General features: G+C 39.5%; 1 protein-coding gene across 6 annotated transcripts in view; it reads right to left on the minus strand.

The window, feature by feature from the left end:
• The window catches only part of Dip2c (disco interacting protein 2 homolog C), a 438,929-nt gene that overhangs the window by 98,583 nt on the left and 317,052 nt on the right, over positions 1–23,294 (minus strand). For all 6 annotated transcript variants that reach the window (XM_052729332.1, XM_052729331.1, XM_052729329.1 and 3 more), the window contains 2 exons: positions 23,098–23,217; positions 21,408–21,522 (listed from right to left, as the gene is read on the minus strand). In XM_052729332.1, coding sequence (XP_052585292.1) covers positions 21,408–21,522; positions 23,098–23,217 — 235 coding nt within the window. The remainder of the gene's footprint in view (positions 1–21,407; positions 21,523–23,097; positions 23,218–23,294) is intronic.

The following is a 23,294-nucleotide window of genomic DNA, read 5'->3' on the forward strand; positions in this document are numbered from 1 at the left end:
ATGCAACAAAGAAAGAGAATTACAGATCAATCTCCCTCATGAACACTAATGCAAAAATATTCAATAAAATACTGGCAAACTTAATCCAAGAACACATCAAAAAAAAATCATCCACCATGATCAAGTAGGCTTCATCCCAAAGATGCAAGGATAGTTCAACACATACACAAAAATCTGTCAATGTAATACACCATACAAACAAACTGAAAGAAAAAAACCACAAGATCATATTAGATGCTGAAAAAGTCTTTGACAAAATCCAACACCCCTTCAATGATAAAGGTCCTGGAGAGATCAGGAATACAAGGACAACCCCAGATTAGACTACTAGCAACATTGGTGAGGGTGCCTGAACTGACCTACCCTGATAATCAGATTGGTGAATATCCTAATTGTCATCATAGAGCCTTCATCCAGTAACTGATGGAAGCAGATGCAGAGATCCACAACCATGCACCAGAGAGAAGAGCGATTACATGTGCAGTGTGTGTGTGTGTGTGTGTGTGTGTGTGTATGTGTGTGTGTGTGTGTGTGTGTGTGTGTGTGTGTGTGTGTGTGTGTGTGTATGTGTCAAGATCATGATGGGGAAATCTACAGAGACAACTGAACCAAGCTCAAAGGAACTCACGAACTTTAGAGAGACAGCTGTGGAACCTGCATGGAACTGTACTAGACCCTCTGCATACGGAAGACAGTTGTGTAGCTGGGTCTGTTTGAAGGGCCCCTGGCATTTTGATCAGGATCTATCCCTGATGCATGAGCAGGCTCTCTGGACCCCATTACCTGTGGGTGCACACCTTGCTCACCCCTGAAAAGCGGAGAGGGGCTTTGTCCTGCCTCAATGGAATGCACCAGGCTTAGCTCTTCCCCCATGGGAGAACTCTGTTGCAAAGGAGAGGAGGAGGGGTGGGAGGGAAGGTAGAGGGAGAGCAGGATGAGAGATGAGAGGGGGATCTGTGGTTGGTATGTAAAATGAATTTAAAAAAAGGGAGAGCGAAGAAGGGTTAATTTTGGCTCACAGTTCCAGAGGGAATACTGTCCATTATGGTGTAGAAGGTATATCAGCAGGAGTATAAGGCTGGTCAGTTCTTTCCATCAGTAGTCCAGAAGCAGAGTGAATGAACAGAAAGTGGGGCCAGGATATGAAAGTCCTAGGCCCACCCTCAGTGACTTATTTCCTCCAGCAAGGCTCCACTTCCTAATAATTCCATTATATTCCTGAACAGCACCACTAACTGGGGACCAAGTGTTCAAATGCAAGAGCTTATAGGGGGGCATTTCACATTCAAACACATGAATTATTAACAGAATTAGATCTTTTTCTATCACTTACTGTTCAAAGAAATAACAATACTCCAAGTAGATAAAAAGAGATGGTGAAATGAAAAAAAAAAAAGTGCTGATAAGCAGAATCCAGACAGATTCAAAACACTTACTGCAATAATCAATATGAGCAAATTGAACAATGGCTGACAAAGACAGAGACCCATTTGTCAACCTCCAGACTCAGCTCAAAAATGGAAGAATATGCTCATGACTACAGCAATGGGTGCCTACAAAGAACACGCTTCAAGAAAAGTGAGTACAGCAATTTCCAGGAACGTTAAAAGGTTTCTCCATCTAGAGATACAGAAGGAAGAAAATACACAGCTATGTATTGTACACAGTGGTGCAATCATGCACAAACAGAAACAGAGAAAGCAGCTTTTCGCCCTTGGCAATGTGGCCTCATAAGAAATATGCTGTAAGGTAAGTGACTTCAACCTGTGAGTATACTACTTAAAATATGCCTAGCATTTCCTCCCCTTTCCATGGCATTTCCAATCTCTGTAAAGCATCTGATAAGCTATTAGCTAATCTTGCTGTATAATACCTGAAGAAATAGCTACTATAAATTTCAAACTAGAGTTTGCTATTGCCAATAGCTGGCAGAGCCAGGCAAGCCTCAAAAAGCATTAACACAAAATAAACAGAGGCAAGTAAATAACAAGCAGTCATGATGATTCCTTTCCCAGGGCTTAATAGAGTAAAGGTGACTACATTTACAAAGCCTGCTGCCATCTGTCATTCACTTACTGTTTGCAAGAGAGTAAACAAAGGTCTTTCCATTTTCTCATTGTATATAGGTAATCTCCAATGGAACAATTCTCAACTGAGAAACAGTGGGTTATTTGGGGAGGAAACAAACAGGGGCAATAACATGTTTCCTTCCCCTTGTCTATAACATTCACTGTATTACTTCTATATAACAGTTCATTACAGAACATACACACAATAATAAGCAGCTAGGATTTCTTGAACTCCAGCTATGTATCAGGCATATTTTTAAACACTCAAAGTAGTTGAACCTAAGCCTATGGTGCAGGTACTTTTTCATCCTCAGGACACATGAAGAATCTAGTTAAAACACCAGTAGGGAACAGTAAGGAGATGGAGACACATAAAGACCAATAACCTCCAGAGGAGACTAGCTGATGAGGGTACTGATGCAGATAGCAAGCGAGATGTGGCTCCATCCCTGGAATTCAGAAATGTGTCCCCACAGAAAATGTACTCTACTTGGTAGTATCAAAGTAGCTCATTCACCTGAGTGTGATGGCACTAATGCCTGTCACCCCTAATCAGAGAATGTGAGAGTAAAAGGAGAACCAGGAGTTCAAGGCCACCCTTGGCTACACAGCAAGTTAGAAGTCAGCCAAGGATATGTAAGTCTCAGCAAATAGTCCAAAGTAGCTTTGGCAATGCTGCTTCTGTGAAAGATTGTCTGGGCTTCTAGTAAATCAATTGCTAAAATGCTACCATGAAAATCGCTTGAGGAGGGTTTCTTCAGAACTGCTGAGCAGGGCTGGGAAGGAGGTAGTTTTTCTAGGACAGCTGCTTTGCTCTGGAGTCACAAAGCCATTACTGAAGGCTTTACTTCCGGATGGTGTAAGCTAGTATTAAGGTGCCTGGGTCACCAAGCCGTGTGCAGATGCAGAGTATCTCCACTGATTATCAATCTTCTTTAGAGGGATCTTTTTAAACTGAAGGAAAACAGTTCAAAATGGTCCTAGTAAGTTAACAGCACCATTATATCCATTTGCTTTGAAGGTTAGAAAACAGATACTTATTTTAACAAATAGTATTTGTGGGGAATTTTTCAGAATGCAAGGAGAAATTCAAGGTGAAAATAATTCCCTAATTCAATGTTTAGTGTGAAAGACATGATAAAATTCAACAAATAAATAAAGCCATGATTTTGGACAGTGAAGTTACAAAGTAAAACCAGAGCACAATGCAGTTTTCTTTCTCTTCTTTCATATGAGCAATACTTACTATTATGCTTTGAATGTGAAATGTGTTCCACAGTCTCTTGTGTTTGAACACTTGTTTCCTTGATGGTGGTGTTGTTTAGGAAGGTTGTGAAACCTTGAGAAGGTAGGATCTAACTGTAGGAAATGGTTTACTTTGCAAGTGTTAGCAGCTATCTATGTGGCAAGAACAGAAAGGACAAAGTCAGCCCATTCTAGGCACAGGGTGGAGGCCAGTTCCTCACTGTTCTTTCCTCTGTACATGTTCCTTCTCTATCACAATAAGCTTCTGAGTGCAATTTAATTCAACCCAGTGTGGTGATCTGAATGAAAATGGCCCCACAGATTCATAGAGAGTGGTGATATTGGAGGTGTGGCCTTCTTGGAGCTGGTATAGTCTTGTTGGAGAAAGTGTGTCACTAGGGGGTAGGCTTTGAGGTTTCAGAAGTGCAAGCCAAGCCTTAGTGGCTCACTCTCTCTTCCTGCTGCCTTCAGATCCAGATGTGAACTCTCAGTTACTTCTCCAGCAGCACGTCACTATGCTTCCGGCCATGATATTAGACTAAACCTCTGAACTGTAAGCTAGCCCCAATCAAATATTTTCCTTTGTAAGAGTTGCTGTGGTCATGGTGTCTCTTCACAGCAATAAAAAGGCTAAGACAACAAGTAACAGAAGCCTTGTGGTCAGAATCTAAGGAATCAACACAAGTGAACAAAGACAACTGCTCTCTTGGTGTTCCTTAAGTCTGGCTCTCACTGAGGTGATTTTCATCTCTAAAATATTGTGATGAGATTTTTATAATTTTTCCTAAATTGTTCTTTATCTTCCTGTGTTCTAAAAATGAAACTATGGTTCTCCAATTTTGTTTGTTTGTTATTAAGTAATCATGAACACTCCTGAAATATTCATGTTAATTTGTGGACTAGTTTTATAAATTTTTTCTTTTTACAACTCTGTGTCCCTGATTACATCCTAAGAAGAAACTACTTGTTTTCATTGTTAGATGGGCATCAGAAGGTGGAGTATTACCTTTTGGTTATCTTTTTCCTCTTGATTTTCTCCAAGACTTTAATCCTATGACTGATTTTAAAAAAGCAGATGATGACTATAGGGACAGGGGCATCTTTATTATTTCTCTGGAATTATATTTTGATTGCTCTTTTACATTATTATTACTTTTCTTTGCTAGTATCAAGGTATTGAAGCAGAATCTTGTCATTAAAAACTTATGAAATGTTTTTTAATTGAATAAATTGTCACAATGTAGCATAAAAAGTAAAATATCATGTGGGGATATGGCTCAGTGACCAATAGAACTGACTGCTCTTTCAGGGGAGCCAGGTTCAATTCTACATAACAACATGGAGATTCCAAGAGATCTGATGCCATTTTCTGGCTTCTATGTCATATACACAGGCAAAACACCCATACACATAAAAATTTAAAAATGATTTTTTAAAGGTCAAATATGGATGGGTATGATACAGCATACCTACAATTTTCCATATTTGGGAGGTAGAGGCAAGAATATCAGTTAGTATCATAAACTAATAAAATCAAGTATGTTCTCTTTCTGTATCCTGCATATAAAATAGACCTAGATGTCAGGCTACTATGGGCCAGAAAAACATCTGCTAGATTATTTTTATTTATTTATTTTTGGCTTCGATCCTTCTGATGAGTTTGGTACCATACTCCATGTTTCCCTAGTATGTTTCAATTCTACAATTTGCCTTGAGGAAACGGGAACATATAAAATACTATGGGATGGCGACTGTAGGAAAGAAGTAAGTTTTTAATACTTGGGTGTCTCTGTCTGTTTTCTCTTGTTATAACAAAATGTTATACAGACTGATCAACAAGAAGAATAGAGGTTTGTTGAGCTTCCAGTTCTGGAAGTTTGGAAGAAATCCAAGAACAGGTTGCTGGCACTGGTAAGTACCTTGTAAGTATCATAACATGATGGAAGGACTCACATGACAAGATAGGGCAAGCATGCTAATCTCCTACTTCTTTCTCTCTTCATATTAAGCCATTATTGTCATCATGGGACAGTGACCTCAACTAATCCCAATCATCCTCTAAAGGTCTTACCTCCAGACACCATTAACACATGGATTTGAGGACCAAGTTTCCAACAACACCCAAAACACAGCACTTAGTAAATAAATATATTCTATAGGAAGCCAGAGCATAACAGTATGACTTCCTGCTATCACCTGCCTGACCCTCATAAAGATAGGAACACATGTAAATAGAGATGCATGCATATTGGCACACATAAAGGTGAGGTCATGTGCTGTTCTTGCTACTTTCTGTTAGCTTCTGGTCTTAAAAAGTTTCAACATGCCACTTCAATAATGTTAATTCTGCTTGGGGACTACCTTTCTCTGAGAACAATGACCAGATTAGTCATAGTAATCAACTGCCTTTGGCAACCACACAATGAGGCATATCACCCTAAGACTGGCTGTCAGCCTGCTCCCTTTCCCCATTGCTCATCACGGTCTTCTGCTGGCTCTTGGAAGCATCTCTGCATTCTGTTCATCTATCAAGAAGGATACTGGAGGTTTCATTCATTATACATGACCCAGAGCCTTCCAGTATGTTCTATTTTTGTGCAAGAGGCACTTTGTATTACTTATAAGAAAAAACCATGGTAAGATACTCAACAGTTAGTGGGCCATGGTTACCACCTCACCAGGTCTGAAGCCTTGGAAAGACTTGACTTCACATTTCCAAAAGTCTGACTCATGGGCATGTCCTCACTAGCACCCATTGCCCAGATGCAGAAGCCACCTAAACAACTTTCCCAGCTTGCTGATTTTTGGTTTGTGTGTGTGTGTTCTTCTTTTTTTAAAAGAAGAGAACCACAAAGTGAATAAATGTACCAAAGGGCTAAAAATCTACCAAGAGTACACAAATGCATTTGCAATTTTGTCTTCATGGATTACCATGGATAATAACTGAACATCTTCTAATTAAGTGAACTATAAGGCAGACAAGCAATCAGCTGCACTGTAATGTTTACTGGAGGTTCAATCTTTCCTTCATTACCAGGGCAGAGAAAATTGATCCTGGAAGAATATTGAACACGGGACACAATTTGCTTAGATGACAACATAGAAGAAATGTCAGTCCTCCTACCCACTTCAAGCCAGAGTAATTAGTCCGCTGAAGTCTTTTCTCTACAACAGAACAGCAAAATCTAACAGCCAAATGCTTGCTTTCCTTTAGAAACTGCAAGCATTAGGCAAACTACACATGATGGTTAATTTGGACTGTCAACTTGATTGGACTATGAAAACACTTTGGATACTAGTAAGACACACCTTTGGGTATGCCCAAGAGGGCATGTCCAGAGAGAATTAACTGAAGGGAGAAGTTAAATAGAAGATCCTCCTTAAATGTGGACAGTACTGCCCCATGGGCTGGGATCCTGGAATAAAAAGGAAGAAAATGAGAGAGCAGAGTCCCATCATTGCCTACTCTCTGCTTCCTGGTCTGCTGAGAGTGAGCAAGCAGCTGCTTCATGTTCCCATCACCAGAGAGCTGCCTCCAACGATATTTTAACCCACCATGATAAACTATGTCCCCTTAAAGCATGAACCAACACAAATACCTCCTTTAAGCTGATTCTTGTCAGGTATTTTATAACAACAATGAAAGCAATGAGAAATCATACAACATGAAGAGTGCAACATCATTTAAACTATACTTTATGAGATATTTAAGAAGCCCCATTTTGTCTTTGCACTAAAATCTTTAATGAAGCTTTTCCATAGCCCCAGGAAAAATAGTTTCATAGGCTATTTCAAAGCTATTTTTCTTTTTTAAAAAATGATTTACTTTTTCTCTAAGTTGTTGTTTTCCTAGCACTTGTATATCTGTGTGAGGGTATTGGATCCCTGGAACTGAAGTTACAGGGTTGTGAGCTGCCATGTGGGTGCTTAGAGGTCATCTGGAAGAGCAGCCAGTGCTCTTAATTGCTAAGTCATCTCTCCAGACCCAACAACGCTATTTCTCTTTAACCTAATAATACAGCATCAGAGTTCTCACACATGAAAAATTCATGTCAAGTACACAAAGCATGTTTTGGAGAAGGTGGTATGCAGTCAACACAAATGAAGTGAGAGTCACTTGTGTCAGCTCATTTCCCCAAAACAATAATCCTCATCATCCTATCCATAGGATACAATATGTGAAACATCAGCCAGAGGACACTTTTCTCTGTTCATATATTATAGAAACAATCCAGAGAGAATGTTGAAACAAATGCAAGTATGTATACCACTTTCATCAAATGTATTCAGGAACAAATTAAATGAAGAATGAGAAAAACACAGAATATAAACTAAGGAAGCGTGCTTTGTTTCCTAAAGATACTCAGTGTTCATCAATGTCCATTGCAGCACTACTCATAACAGCCAACTTACGGAAACAACGTAGGTGTCCAACAACAGAGCAAACCATAAGGAAAACATGGCACATATACACAGTGGGGTTGTTTTACAGCCATAGAAGAGAGTAAACTTGGGTTGTGTAGGGAGTACAGTGTAGAATAAGCATTGGAGAAACCAGGATTGTCAATCACTATTTTCTTCAACAGAAGGAAATGAATGATGTCTAGTCACCTGGAATGCCAGAGTGAAAAGTAGTCAATCAACCCGGTGATTTTTACTATTCTATTAGGAGCCAGCCTCCACCTGAGTCCCCTCAATATACTGAGCATTGTTGAGACCCTAATCTACCGCAGTGAAAAGAACACATTCCTATGACAGAGGCCCCACATACTTTGCATCCTCCACCAACAGAATTCATCCTTATGCTTATCACAGATCCTTTCTCTAGGCCAGTGGTTCTCAATCTGTGGGTCAAGATCCCTTTGGGGGACGTCCATCAGATATCCTGCATATCAGATATTTACATTACAATCCATAACAGTAGCAAAATTCCAGTTATGAAGTCACAATGAAATAATTTTATGATTGTGGTTTACCACAGCATTAGGAAGGTTAAGAACCACTGCTCTAGGCACTAGTCCTGAACTCTGTTTATCAGCTAACAGAATTCATCCTTATTTTAAAGGTCACAGGTCACAAGTTCTACAAGTTCTACAGGTCACAAAGTAAACCATGAGGTCAGTCTCAGGAAAGGTACGACCCAGTGCCTGCAAAGATGGTACTGAGTTTCATTCTTCACTTCTCTGGGATGTCTCCCTACAGGCTGTGAGGCTTGTGGGTGGGGGAACGGAAGAGGAGGGTGCCCAACAAGGCTGTCTGTAGGAAAATCGATGCAGTTAGAAACAATCACATTAAATGAAGTTAGCCAGTCTCAAAAAGGCAAATATTGTAGGTTTTCTCTTGTTTGTAGTTCCTAGATTTTATATAGTCATGTATAGGAATGTATACATATATTAAATGAAAGGAGAAGTAATATTTAGTGGAACAAAAGGCTTAATGGGAGCAAGGAGGGGTGAAGAAAGAAAGATCAGAGGAACAGGCTAGGGGTAGAATATGCTCAAGATATGATATATACCTTTAAGAAAATAAATATATTCAATACCAAAAGGAGTTATCTTTTGCAGTCAGTCATCTCAGGAAGTCTAATCCCAATAGTTAATTATAAAGAACTGCTTACAACACTAGCATTGGTTTAAATATGCATAACAATTAAATAAGGATTTAGCTACTTTTTAAGGCTGAGAAATGTGACCAGGGCACAAGGAAAGCACCAGAGAGTAAGCCAGGATTCAAAGACGGTCTTAGTTTTTTCTTCCACTGTTTTTCTCAATTCAACTTTAAATACTAAAATCATAGCTTATCTTTTTCTGTTCCTAAATTTGTTCCTGAATCTGAGGACTGATGCCAATCAGAAAACTGGCACATTTGAGAACATCACCACCCACACTAGGGAGAAGAACAATTACCTGTCATGATCTGTGTCCAGAGACTTCTCTCTCCTGACCCTCTGCCCACAAGCCAGGGGGATATGTGTAAACACTTCTGTCTCATCATTCTGTCTATCCACTGGACAGCCCTTGTCTTTTCCCAACTTCATAACTGACAATGTAAAACTCTCACCCTGGTCAGGGAGATAATAGCTGGAGATTTTCTGTACTTGTATTCTACTCCACAGCAATGCAGTGAATGTTCTCTCCTGACCAGAATATCTGAGGATACACCTCAGACTGTTGCCCGAGACCTCTACCCACTACTTCTCTCTCACCAAAGCATCCTCTGGATAGGCCTCAGGTTTTCTCAGGGAAACACAAATCAAAACGACTCTGAGATACCATCTTACACCTGTCAGAATGGCTAAGATCAAAAACACTAATGACAGTTTATGTTGGAGAGGATGTGGAGTAAAGGGAACACTCCTCCACTGCTGGTGGGAATGTAAATGGATACAGCCACTTTGGAATTCGATATGTCAGTTTCTCAGAAAACTGGGAATCAATCTACCTCAAGACCCAGCTCTACCAATCTTGGGCATAAACACAACGGATGCTCAATCATATCACAAGGACACTTACTCAACTATGTTCATAGCAGCGTTATTCGTAGTAGTCAGAACCTAGAAACAACCTAGATGCCTCTCAACCAAAGAATGGATAAAGAAAATGTGGTACATTTACACAGTGGAGTATTACTCAGCTGTTAAAAACAAGGATATCATGAAATTTGCAGGCAAATGGATGGAACTAGAAAAAAATCGTGAGTGAGGTAACCCAGGCCCAGAAAGACAAACATGATATGTACTCACTCTTAAGTGGATATTACCTGTAAAGTAAAGCATAACCATGCTACAGTCCACAGCCCCAGAGAGGCTAGGTAACATGGAGAGCCCAAAGGGGGATGGGGACACATAAATTTCCCTGGGAAGAGGAAACAGAAGAGATCTCTTGGGTAGAGTTGGAGCCAGCAGGGGTGGGAACATGAGGGACTGGATTGGGGAGGGTGGGTGGAAGGGGAAGAGTAATGAAAGATGTCTTGATAGGGGGTTGCATTTTGGAGTCAGGTAGAAACCTGGTATAAGGGAAACTTCCACAAATCTACAAGGATGACCCCAGCTAAGACTCCTAGCAATAGTGGATAGGTAGTAGGTAGTGTGAACTGGCCATCTCCTGTAATCAGATTGGTAACTATCCCAACTGTCATCAGCGAGTCTTTATCTAGTTACTGATAGAAACAGATGCAGAGATCCATAGCCACGCACTGGGCCGAGCTTGAGGAATCCTGTTTAAGAGAGGGAGGAAGGACTGCATGGGCCAGGTGGGTCAAGGTCATCACAAGGGAACCCACAGAAGCAACAAACCTGGTCTCATAGGAGTTCACAGACTCTGGACTGACAGTTAGGGAGCCTGCATGGGACTGACTGAGGGCCCTCTACATAAGTGTGACAGTTGTGTAGCTTCATCTACTTGTGTGACTCCTAGTGGTAGAAGTAGGGTCTGTAATAGTTTGAAGTTGAATACAAGATATACTTAAATTTATCCAAATGAGTGTTTCTCTCATTCATCAAAGTTTTCCTACAGTATTTGCCTTTCTGAGTAATTTCCCAGTTAACCTTTGATCATTTATCCATGTTGTGGGAACATAGTTCAACTGCACTGTCAGGACTACTTCAATTCATTCTCTGTGGATTTAAGATGTTTACAGGTGCCCTAAAAGCTTGCCAATTCAGCTAGACTGGCTAGTTAACAAGCCTCAGCATTCCCCTTTCTCTGCCTTTCCAGCTCTGGGGTTACGGATGTGCACCATCATGTCAGCTTTTATGTGGGTGTCGGGGTTCTGAATTTAGGTCTACATTGCTACATGTTATGCAGCAATCACTTTATCCACTGATTATCTCACCAGGCCTATGGAGCAGTCACTTTTAGTGGAAGCTGCTAAAGCTATGATTTTGTTAAATATACAAAAGATTTCTTAGTGAAACTTCTGCACTTGAGCCTCTTCTTCAATTCTATGGTAATGGCAGTTTTTAAAGCTTCCTAAAACAGGTTTAATCCACGGAACAAAAATTAAACTTCTGTCCAGTTTTAATCCATTATGAATTTCTATGAAACAGTCTTCCAGAAAAGCTGACAGACACTTAGATATATCACAGAAGATGTGGTGAGGAACAGGACCTAACAGCAATTTCACTGGCAAATCTGAACTGAATTACATTTATATATAAAATGGCAAACCTCTCAGTAGTGATTAGTTACCAGGTTATTATTTTTTTTGTCATTATATCTAAAGCCTGTTTGTAGACATTCCTGTTCTAGTACCTATAAGAAACCACACAAAACCTTTCTTTTGTCCCATGAGTTTAACAGACTATGTTGCCTAGAAAGTTTATTATATGTAACTTAGCAACAAGTCAACTGTCAATGTCACTGAGAGGAGACTCACAGTCTCTAGCAGCCTTCAATCTGGCTGAACTGGTTACCAATCATCAACCAGAATGTAAGCCAGACTTGAACTGTGACTGTATTGACTTTCCATCACACAGCTCCAACTTATCCTAAGTTTTTTCAGATGCTAGATACCGTATCTTATTTTTGGAAAGATTATCTCTGTTTGTAAGAGCTGTGGCTTTGAAAATATCTACCAAAAATATTAGCTAAGGGAAATTAAATTATAGACAGGCTTAATTTTTCAAAAGTACACAAGACGTGTCTAATATAAAACAATGTGAGTTCTAGCACAGCACAGTAAAGTGACAATCTCTGTACAGACTTGGCGCTGTGGGAACTCAGTAAACTCCTTAGAGACAAGGATCTCTGATTCTTGTTCTGAGTATAGAAATCAGAGGTTGACCAACACTGGATGTCTTTCTCAATTACTCTCCACCTTATTTTTCTCAGAGCCTCTCATTGGACCTGCAGCTCACCAATTTCCCTAGACTGACTAGCCAGCAAGCCCAGAATTTGTCTGTCTCCAACTCTCCAGCACTGGGATAAAGACATGTACCACTGCACCTAGATTTTCATATGGCTGGTGGGGACCCAAACTCAGATCATCACGTTTACATAGCAAACACATTATCAATTAAGGCATCTCCCTTTACTGATTCTCTTAGTTGCTCTTCCTTGGAGCCAGAGGCAGGGGTGTTTCTTCAAAGAACCATAGGCCTCCTCTGGAACATGAATCAGTCATCCAAAAATTACTCAAGGTAGTATTTAGAAATAAAACGTTAGATTCAGAAACTGTACTATAATTTCTAACACTACTCAAAGCTTGCTGCTTCATTTTAAGGGCTTTTGGTATGAGTTGAAGAAAGACTATTCTGTCAGATGTGGTGGCACACGCCTGTAATCCTAACATTTAGGATCCTCCTACCTCAGCCTTTGGAGTTCAAAGTAAGTCTGGGCTACACAGTGAGTTTGAATCCAGGGAGAACTGCATAGTGAAACCTGTGTCATAATAAAAAAGATTAAAATATAAAAGAAACACTCTGTTTCAAATCTGGTTACATGCATTTATAATTCTGAAGTCCACAAAGGAAGAGATAGAGCATCACTTGTACTTGTGAATGCTTCATGAGGATAAAACATTTAAAATCCTTTCTTTTCAAGGTTGGGAATGTCCTATGATGGTGGAATGCTTGTCAAGCATGTGAGATCCTAGGTTTAGTCCTCAATACCACCAAAAAGCAAGTAAAAAAACATGTCTACATGTGTATTACAAGTTGAGTATCTCTGACCCAAAATGTTTGGAATAAGAAATGCTCTGAATTTTGGCTGCTGCCTTGATTTTGAAATTTTTGAATAAGCACAATATTTTGTGGATGGGAAACATGTGTAAGAAAAAAATTCATTTATATTACATATATTATTCATATAGCCCAAAGATACTTTTACATGTATTTTAAAACGATATGAAAAATAGTGGGTATACATTGAGTTTTGAGAAAAACAGATGTCATCATTTCAGTCACCCATTTGGATAACCTGTGGTTGTCTGGCATTACCATCAGTCCTCTCTCCAAATTTATGTGGTACCAACGGGCAATAATATTCTCACATGTTACATATTTAGCAGTGCAAAATAGGGCACACCATTATTACACAGAAAAAGTAATGTGTCAGCATAACCAAGCTGCCTAGTGTCATCCCCATAATCCCTGTAGCACCTGTCAGCAGCAAACAGTAGCAACCATCAATCTCCACCTGTGATGCTATTGTTTCATAAGGAAGTGGCCACACACTGTATGTATGGTGACAAGCATCAGAAGCAGCAGTAAAGCAGCAGGATTCTTCTCCATGGACAAGGAGACATCTGACAGATGAATGCTTAAAATGTTTCATCAAGAGCCATTGGTCTCATGAACAAGGATCTTTTCGTAGAGATCTCCAATTCCATAAACTAATTGACGTCTTGTGTAGTCACAAATGATTGTTGTTCCAGTCTTAAATTAAGTGCATCCTACCTTTTCACCATGCCATTGTAGGTACTTACAAGTGTTATCTCTATCACTATTACTATGATTACCTCTTCTACCATATTCAATGAATGATTAACTGGAGCCTCATTATTAATGTGGAAAAAGTTCAACATTCACTTCCTCCAGCTGACTGATGGATTCTAAAGATGTGTATGTTTTGTAGAAGGAGCTCAGGCATCCTCCCCATGACACCACTTGACATATGGACGCCATCAATACAACCACTTTGTTCATTATCACAAAACAGTCCTAGGTAATAGTTTATGCCAGCATGCACATCTGTCTTTGGTGTTTGTCTTCCAAACACTGTAAATTCACAGATGACATGCTGTGGGATGTTCTGTATGGCAAATGTGTTGCTAATTAGTCAATAAATAAAACACTGATTGGCCATTGGCTAGGCAGGAAGTATAGGCGGGACAAGGAGGAGAATAAAGCTGGGAAGTGGAAGGCTGAGTCAGAGAGATACTGCCAGCCGCCACGATGACAAACAGCATGTGAAGATGCCGGTAAGCCATGAACCATGTGGCAAGGTATAGATTAATGTAAATGGATTAATTTAAGCTATAAGAACAGTTAGCAAGAAGCCTGCCACGGCCATACAGTTTGTAACCAATATAAGTCTCTGTGTTTACTTGGTCGGGTCTGAGCAGCTGTGGGACTGACAGGTAAGAGAGATTTGTCCTGACTGTGGGCCAGGCAGGAAAACTCTAGCTACAATGACACCCTATCCTTCTGAACACCTTCCATACCCATGCCTCTGTTCACTGCTGCTTAATATCCTATTAAAGACAGTGGCTTTATACTGACTATCCATCTACAATATCCTGGTCAGATGGGTAGATTCATGAAAGCATGTGACAAGAACACTTTTCTAATGAACATTTCATTAGGAGGATAAACAGTATAGCCATCTAGGAATAACAACCTTGCAGCTGTCACCCAGTCCAACCTCACTGCCCTGAGCAGTCACTGTCAGGATGAAATGTTTTTGAAACCAATTAGGAACCACATCCTTGGCAACTCATGGCAGTCAATAGTAAGAAATTCCTTCCTTTAGAACAGTGGTTCTCAACCTCCCTAATGCTGTGACACTTTAGCATAGTTCCTCATGTGTGGTGACCCCCAATCATAAAATTATTTTGTTGTTACTTCATAACTGCGATTTTGCTACTATTAAGAATTGTAATGTAAATATCTGATATGCAGGATAGCTGATATGCAATCCTGTGAACGAGTCACTGGACCTCTAAAGGGGTTGTAACCCATAGGTTGAGAACCACTGCTTTAAAACAAATATGCCAGGTTTTTGGCTTTCATAGGAAATTAACTTTGGGATGACTTTTTTATGTCCCCACACAATTATTCCTTATGAGCATCCTTTATCCTTATAGGGACTGTCTTGCCAGCTGTACTCAGTGTCTCTCTGGGATGTTACAGTGTAACATACATGTTTCATTAGCATTACATACTAGTTCTGGCATTCCATTTCATCAACAGTGACCTTGCTAAATTTGTCAGTAAATTACTGCTTTGGGTTCAGAAGATATATTTTCACCACAGATGTTTGAAATCTTGATGCAATCTCTTTTGGGGAACTAATGGTCTATGTTCCCCAGGCTTGTCTTCAACTCTTGGGTTTAGGTTATCCTTCCTTCTTAGCATTTAAATATATGCTAATATGGGTATGGATCACACCTTGCTATGCTCTGCCTTTTCTTAAAAATTTGTACAGTCGTCCTGATGAATATTTACAATACCCTCAACTTTGTAGTGATAGATCTCTACTTGTTTCCAGATTATCATGGCTTTAAGTGGCATGGGCACAATGGAATATTGACAGACCCATTCTGAACAAGGTTAAGAACTTTCCCTTCCCAGTTTTATGCACTGTTTCCTTAGTTTTTGTTAACTTGGTTCATCACCTTCAGTACACAATTCCAATAGAGTACCCCTCTTGGCTTCAGGTTATACATGGAGGTCATTCTAATATCAACAATTTCTTTAAGATGCTTTGTATGTGTAACAGTGAACAGTTTAGCTTTCTGTGCATGAGTCAAAAGCTTCTTTTTCCTTGTATTATCCATGGAAAAACTGTGGGTCCATCCCTTCTTCCTTTCCTCAACATTTCCCACAGTAGCTTTACACAATATAGCAGAATTAAACAAATCATGCAATGGTTAATGCTCATGGGCTTGTCTTCCTAGGGGATATCCTGGGGAACTTGTTATTAGCATTCCTGGCCTTCATATATGCCATGTTATCACTCCCTGTGAATATGCTTCAGTGGCAGAATGAAGGTGTGCCTGGAATAGGGACTCAGAAAGTAACAGGGTCAGTATACAACCCCCATTACTCTACTGGCTTCCAGACTGGTCAGAGGAACTGGGAAAGGACTTTGTACAGATGAACTAAACTCAGCCAGGCAAACTCTAAAGGACTGAAGTATCCCTGGCCTTGGAATTACTGTCTTCCAGAGACATAAACAGAGATGGGACCATCAGAGAAGAAGCATACTATTTTGCTCTCTACTTAACAAAGGGAAGATGGCACCATGGGGTAGAGGTAGTCCCCCGACACTGGAAGAGAAATGGAACCAGCTTCAGGGAAGGAGACAGCAAGGTCCTCCGTGAGGGGCTGTTTTTCTTTTCTCACTTAGTCAAAACTTAGAGAAGAAAGTAAAGTAATTTCTAGAGATTAGATCACTTGGATTTTCAGTAGCACCAATTTAGACCCAGATTGTAGGCAAGAATTGAATTGTCAAGAAATATATTATTTCCTACTAGTTGAGATAACTAAGAAAAAAATTTGTGTTGTAAACCCATAGAAAATAGCTGCACTTATTACTTCATGAACATACTTGCTAACTGAACACAGAATTTGGTCTCATATTCTACTCTGTTTCCAGAGAATACATGGTGATGTGTTTCATGGAAATGAGGATAAACTGAAGATGTTACAGCACCTACTTAGTGTTATAATATTTTTCTTTTTAATTTATATGTGTCTACATACTTGTGTGTGTGTGTGTGTGTGTGTGTGTGTGTGTGTGTGTGTGTGTGTGTGTATACACGTGGAGGTCAGAGATTGATATGGGGTGTCTTCCTAAATTACTCTCCACCTTATGTTTTGAGACAGGATCTTTCATTGAACTTGGAGCTCAACTGTTTGTCTGAATTGGCTGACCAACAAGTCCCACCTAAAGATCTTCCTCTGTCTCTGTTTCTCAATGCTACAATTATAGGTGTGCATTGTGTGCCCAGCACCCACTCCCATTTTCTTTCTTTTTTTTTTTCTTTTTTTCTTTTTTTTTTGGTTTTTTGAGACAGTGTTTCTCTGTGTAGCATTGTGCCTTTCCTAGAACTCACTCTGTAGCCCAGGCTGGCCTCAAACTCACAGAGATCTGCCTGGCTCTGACTCCCGAGTGCTGGGATTAAAGGCGTGTGCCACCACCACCCAGCTCCACTCCCACTATCAAAGCATAGATAGTGGGGATTGAACTCAGTCCTCATGCATATATACTAAGCACTTTACTAAGCCATCCTCCTAGCCCCTTATATCTTTCCAGATATTTTCTTTTCTATAGATATTTAAAACCTACAGATCTCATAGAAACTGTTTCCAGCTCCTGTAGTATCTTATGGTAACAATCTCAGTCACATTAGCTTGCCCAAAAGGACTCTAGCATGCCATGTTTGGGGCAGTACTGTAGTAACTACAGATGTAAGTATGAGTAACAGAGTCCAAGAGAACATACACTAGCTTGTGCCAGAGGGTTGAATGCAAGGATATAAAAGTGAATTAATAGAAATTTTTTTTTCATTTTTTGAGACAGGGTTTCTCTGTGTAGTTTTGGTGCCTTTCCTGGATCTTGCTCTGTAGACCAGGCTGGCCTCGAACTCACAGAGATCTGTCTGGCTCTGCCTCCAGAGTGCTGGGATTAAGGGTGTATGCCACCTCCACCGATCGAATAAATAGAATTCTTAAGGCTTATAAAATGTTCTTACTGAAAATAGTTCAGGATTATACACAGATATTTTGACTCTCAAAATGACAAACCTTTCCTTTTTTGACCTATAATCTTTAAATTTCTGGAGGAAAAAAAGTCTACATGAGAATTTGTCAGTGAAATCATTTGACAAAATTCTGACAAGGTAACCAGTCATGGTAACAAATGCTTGTAATCCTGATGCTTGTGAGGCTGAGGCAGGAAGGTTCTGTGGTGGTTTGAATAGGAATGGCCCCCATAGGCTTATATGTTTGAATGCTTGCTCATCAAGGAGTGGCACTATTCAAGAAGGACTAAGAGGTTTGGCCTTGTTGGAGGAGGTATGTCAAGTGGGGGTTGGCTTTGAGGTTTCAAAAAGCACATGCCAGGTCCACTGTCTCTCTGTATGCTGCCTACAGATCAGGTTGTAGCTCTTAGCTATTGCCCCAGCACCATGCCTCCCTGCATGCTGCCATGGTTTTCACATTAATGATAATGGACTAAATCTCTAAAACTATAAGCAAGCCCCCAGTTAAATACTTTCTTTTATAAGAGTTGCTTTGGTCATGGTGTCTCTTCACATCAATGGAACAGAGAATAAAACAGGGTCCAAGTTCAACATATCAATACTCTGTGTTTCAAGAAAACAAAACCAACAACAACAATTAAATTAGCCCCAATGATCATATCACATATTCCATCTTCTGCTCAGTTAACACCACTTAAAAAATGGCGATGAAAATAACAGTGTCCTTTGAGACTAATGAACCTAGATCCTATTTTTGTGTGTGATGATCTTTTATAACATCTAAGACCTACAATGAAAACCTCACCATCAAGAACACATTTTTGGGAAGAGCAAATTATCCAGTCAAATCTATATGGGGATCACATTTGTGACTTTTTTAGTGGCTGTGTTTCTATTTAACAGCATTGTAAAATCTTAAACATTTATACAAAAGACAATTTAGAGATTACTGTATCCAATTCTCTCACTTTTCTTTTCTTTTTTTTTGGTTTTTCAAGACAGGGTTTTTCTGTGTAGCTTTGCACCTTTCCTGGAACTCACTTGGTAGCCCAGGCTGGCCTCGAACTCACAAAGATCTGCCTGCCTCTGCCTCCCAAGTGCTGGGATTAAAGGCATGTGCCACCACCGCCCGGCCAATTCTCTCACTTTTCATGGAATAAACTAAGGTCCTACAACAAGTGCTTTGGTGACAGTTATGTGGCCAAGCATCAGTAAGGCTGAGCCCAAACTTAAGACTTTAGACCCTTGACCCCCACCAAACTTGATGCTCCATCTTGATTTCTACTCTTAGGAGCACAAATCAAACACATTTAAAAACTGATCTTGGAAGAGGATAATTTGGATAAATCTCCTGTGCTATACAACCCTAAGTGTGTTTCACATTTCAAGGTCAAACACAAATGTCAGGTTCTTCAGAGAGCACCTACAGTATAATATTTCTAAAGGATGGAGACTAGCTAGACTCTTGCCAATAACATGTTTCATCATCCATTTAAAGATGTGACAGTCATAATTTCTAGTTTGACAAGATTAAAAGTACCTCATACTTTGAAAAATTTCATTTTCTTAGGCCCACATTCTAGTTAATAATACAACAAAAATCTAAGAACATCACAGGTTTTCTTACCTATGGAAACTATCTGTAATGGGTAAATTTAATTGTTAGTGTCACTGGAAGTGGAATTACCTGGGGAATAAACCTCTTAGGGGCATATGTAATGGTATTTGCAAAAAGGTTTAACTGAGGAGAGAAGATACATTCTGAATGAAATACAGATCTAATGAACTGGGGTTCCAATTGAATAAAAAGGACAAAGCTAGCTGAACACCAGCATTCATCTTTCTCAGCCTCTTGGCTATTGATGCAATGTAAACTGTTGCCTCACACAGTCTTGCTACCATGCCTTCCCTGCCCCAATGGACTGTATCTTCAATATGTGAGACAAAAACAAGCCCTTCCTTTTCTAAGTTGCTTTTGTCAAATATTTCATTATAGCAACAAGAAAAGTAACTAATATACTCTGCTGGGGATGTCTTTCTGTATGCTGTGAACGTGTTGCTCTGATTGGTTGATAAATAAAACATTGATTTGCCCGTAGCCAGGCAGGAAGCATACAGGCAGGAAAAGCAGGGAGGAGAATTCTGGGAAGTGGAAGGCTGAGTAAGGAGACTCTGCCAGCTGCCGCCGCCATGAGAAGTAAGATGTAAAGTACCGGTAAGCCATAAGCCACGTGGCAACTTATAGATTAATAGAAATGTGTTAATTTAAGATATAAGAACTAGATAGCAAGAAGCCTGCCATGGCCATATACAGTTTATAAGTAATATAAGTCTCTGTGTGTTTAGTTGGGTCTGAGCAGCTGCGGGCCCGAGTGGGACTGGAGAAGACTCCAGCTACAATACTCTTCAGATTAATATTTTTAGGAAGCTCTATTTTTAATTTTTAAAAATTCTTTGACAATTTCAAACATGTGTAATATGTTTTGTTTGTTTTCATCATCCCATTACCCTCCCTTCATCTTCCCACTCAAGCTGAGCCTCTTCCAAACAAGTTCCCCTGCTAACTTTATGACTTTGGTTTTCACATGTGTATGACCCACTGAATTTAATTAGGGAAGGAACTCTCTTCTACTGAAATAAAGCACAGTTTCTACTTTCGAATACTGAGTTTGCAATGTGAAGTATACGTCCATTACATGGAATAAAAAAGACACTAAAGAGGTAGGCCCCCCAAAAATGAAAAATAACAGGTTTTAAACTAACATAAACTTCTTTATGTTAGTGTTGATAATTGAGAGGCTGGAATGAGGATTGACAGCCAGCTGCAATTACTGATGATGCTGATCAGGTGATCCTTCCTTGTATCCTCTTACAGGGCTGGGCTTTTCTAACTGGAGTAGAATAAATTTTATATCTCCATAACTACCTCCCCTTCCCTGTACTGTTCTGTTCTGAAGCAAACTGGAGTGACTTCTGATCAATATTGAGTAATGTTGTTCCCAGCCAAAGCATCTCAGAATACTTAATGGTCAGGCTGTGAGATAGCTGGTTATCACAGTCCTCAGAGCTCCTGAAATGCTACCATGTTGCTCAAAAGCTCAGAAAACCAGGGTTTCTTTTCCTTTCCTTCCTTCCTTTTTTTGCAACAGATCTTACTATGTGATGCCTAAGCTGGCCTGAAACCCACTATGTAGACCAGGTAGGCCTTGAACTCACAGAAATCCAGCTGCCTCTGCCTCCCACATGCTGGGATCAAAGGTGTGTGCTTCTCTATATCTGGCTAAGTTTCTTAAAGTACATTTTTCCATGGGCCAAAAAGTAGAAATAAAAAGGAAACCACACTTCTAGGATCATGGTTCAACATTTACTTCATTCCACTCCCTAAATTAAAAACCAGAGATTTATACAAGCCAATGAAAATTGAGTACTGCAACCTGAAAATCATATTCCTTATACAGAGTTCTAACAACTTGGGAAAGACAATGAAACTGGAGAAAACCAGAAATATTTCTCTAAGCAAGCTAGAAAATTCAAGAGAATCCATTCTTCCCTAACCATGGAAAACTTAAAGGCTATTCCTCTGCTCACACTAAGGACTGCCATGACTTCCCCCTTTCAGTTGTTCCATTAGGATAGCTGTATACTATAACTGACATCACCCAGTACCTCCGGATTGCCACAGTGAGGGCCTCTGGTGAGCTGGCACAGGGACAGATGACCTCCTGTCGAAGGCCTTTACTCTGGAAGACATTGAGAAATGCATCACAAGAAGAAATAGACCCTGGAGGGAAAGAGGAACAATGGTTAGATAAATGTAACACTGTGGTTGACTTAAAATTATTCTATAATAGTAAAATAATTTTAAAGTTAGGATTTGGACATAAACAGAGTAAGGCATCATAGAGAAACAAAACATTAACTACAATTTATTATTTATGTTACACTGAAAGATACTATTGGTAAGCCTGTGGAAAAAGAATTCAGCTGGGCGGTGGTGGCCCATGCCTTTAATCTCAGCACTCGGGAGGCAGAAGCAGGTGGATCTCCGTGAGTTTGAGGCCAGCCTGGGCTACAGAGTGAGTTCCAGGAAAGGCGCCAAAGCTACACAGAGAAACCCTGTCTCAAAAAAATGTAAAAAAAAAAAAAAAAGAAAAGAATTCAAAAACTGCAACTTCTATACATAAGACTAAAGAATTCTTTGCTGACTAATTAATTTATTTTATTAACTTTCCTGAAACCTGGTCTACCACCTTCAGGATGCAAATTCCAGAAAAATGTGTCAATTTAAACAAAGAAAATGTCTCTAAGATGAATTTGCATTAATTGCTAAGAAGCCATGAAATAGCTGACTTTCAAATACAAATTTACTTTGTTTTATGCAAGATGTTCTGTGGTGATATATATTAAAATTAATTATTTAATTAGTTCATAGTTTATCCAATTATTTTATAAGTGAAGGAATCACTTATAAACCAAGTTTATATATGTTTCTAAGTTTACTTTCACCCATCAGGCATCAAGAAAGCATAGCCTGCTTTAATTTAGAAATACAGCTCAGCACGGTTTACAGATGAGGTGAGAAACAGTCTTTCATTCAGTTCTAGTCTGACATATCGCTCTGACTTTATAGACCTGTTTCATAAAAACAAGCTATTTCAAAGCATTTAAAAAATATTTTATAGAAATGCTAACTTATTATATCTGAGTTTTTAATTAAAGTATTTTATAACAACGTTTTATTAAAAATGAAAGCTTAGCTGGGATGAGGAGGGGTGCATGCCTTTTCTCAGCACCTGGAAGGCAGAGACAGGTGGATGGATCTCTGTGAGTTCAAGGCCAACCTGGTCTACAGAGTGAGTTCCAGAACAGCCAGGACTGTTACACAGAGAAACCCTGTCTTGAAAAACCAATAATAAATAAATAAATAAATAAATAAATAAATAAATAAATAAATAAAGCGAGCAACCTTAATGCTGATCAATACAACTATAGTAGACCATAAAACAGTATTTTCTAAGCTTTTATTCTTTGCTAAAGAACTATACCTAGGAATTGACTCTTTTAATCCTCAAGCATTATGCTCTGGCTACTATTGTAGAGTTGAGAAAACAAAATTCAAAAAAGAACTATCTCTATAGAACCAGAATGTTTCTTTTGATTCTAGGCCTGCAGCCTGTAAACACCTTGTCCTTAACTACTCTGTTATACTGCTTGGTTATTTTAAGATAATCTCAACCAAGACACAGATTAGGAAAACAACAACAATAAAAACATCAAAGTGACAAGAACAACATGTGGAAAACAAGGAACTCTGACGCTTGCCCATCTTGGAATCTACAATTGATGCTTCACTTACAGGGATTTGCTCCGTCAGCCACTATTAACATGCGAAGGGAGGACAGGTTGACATCTCTCTGATCTCTATGTGCTACAAGTGCCCAGTGCATGTCTCTTGATTTCACACAAGCCACTTTTGCTACAAAGGAAAATAGAAGTTGATATGTCACTACCAGACTGTGTGAAGCTGAAAAAGACAGGTAATTGCAATTCATG

The sequence above is a fragment of the Peromyscus californicus genome, unplaced genomic scaffold (genome assembly GCF_007827085.1).
Source record: "Peromyscus californicus insignis strain IS unplaced genomic scaffold, ASM782708v3 Scaffold_8__1_contigs__length_139910024, whole genome shotgun sequence".
In the NCBI taxonomy this organism is placed as follows: domain Eukaryota; kingdom Metazoa; phylum Chordata; class Mammalia; order Rodentia; family Cricetidae; genus Peromyscus; species Peromyscus californicus.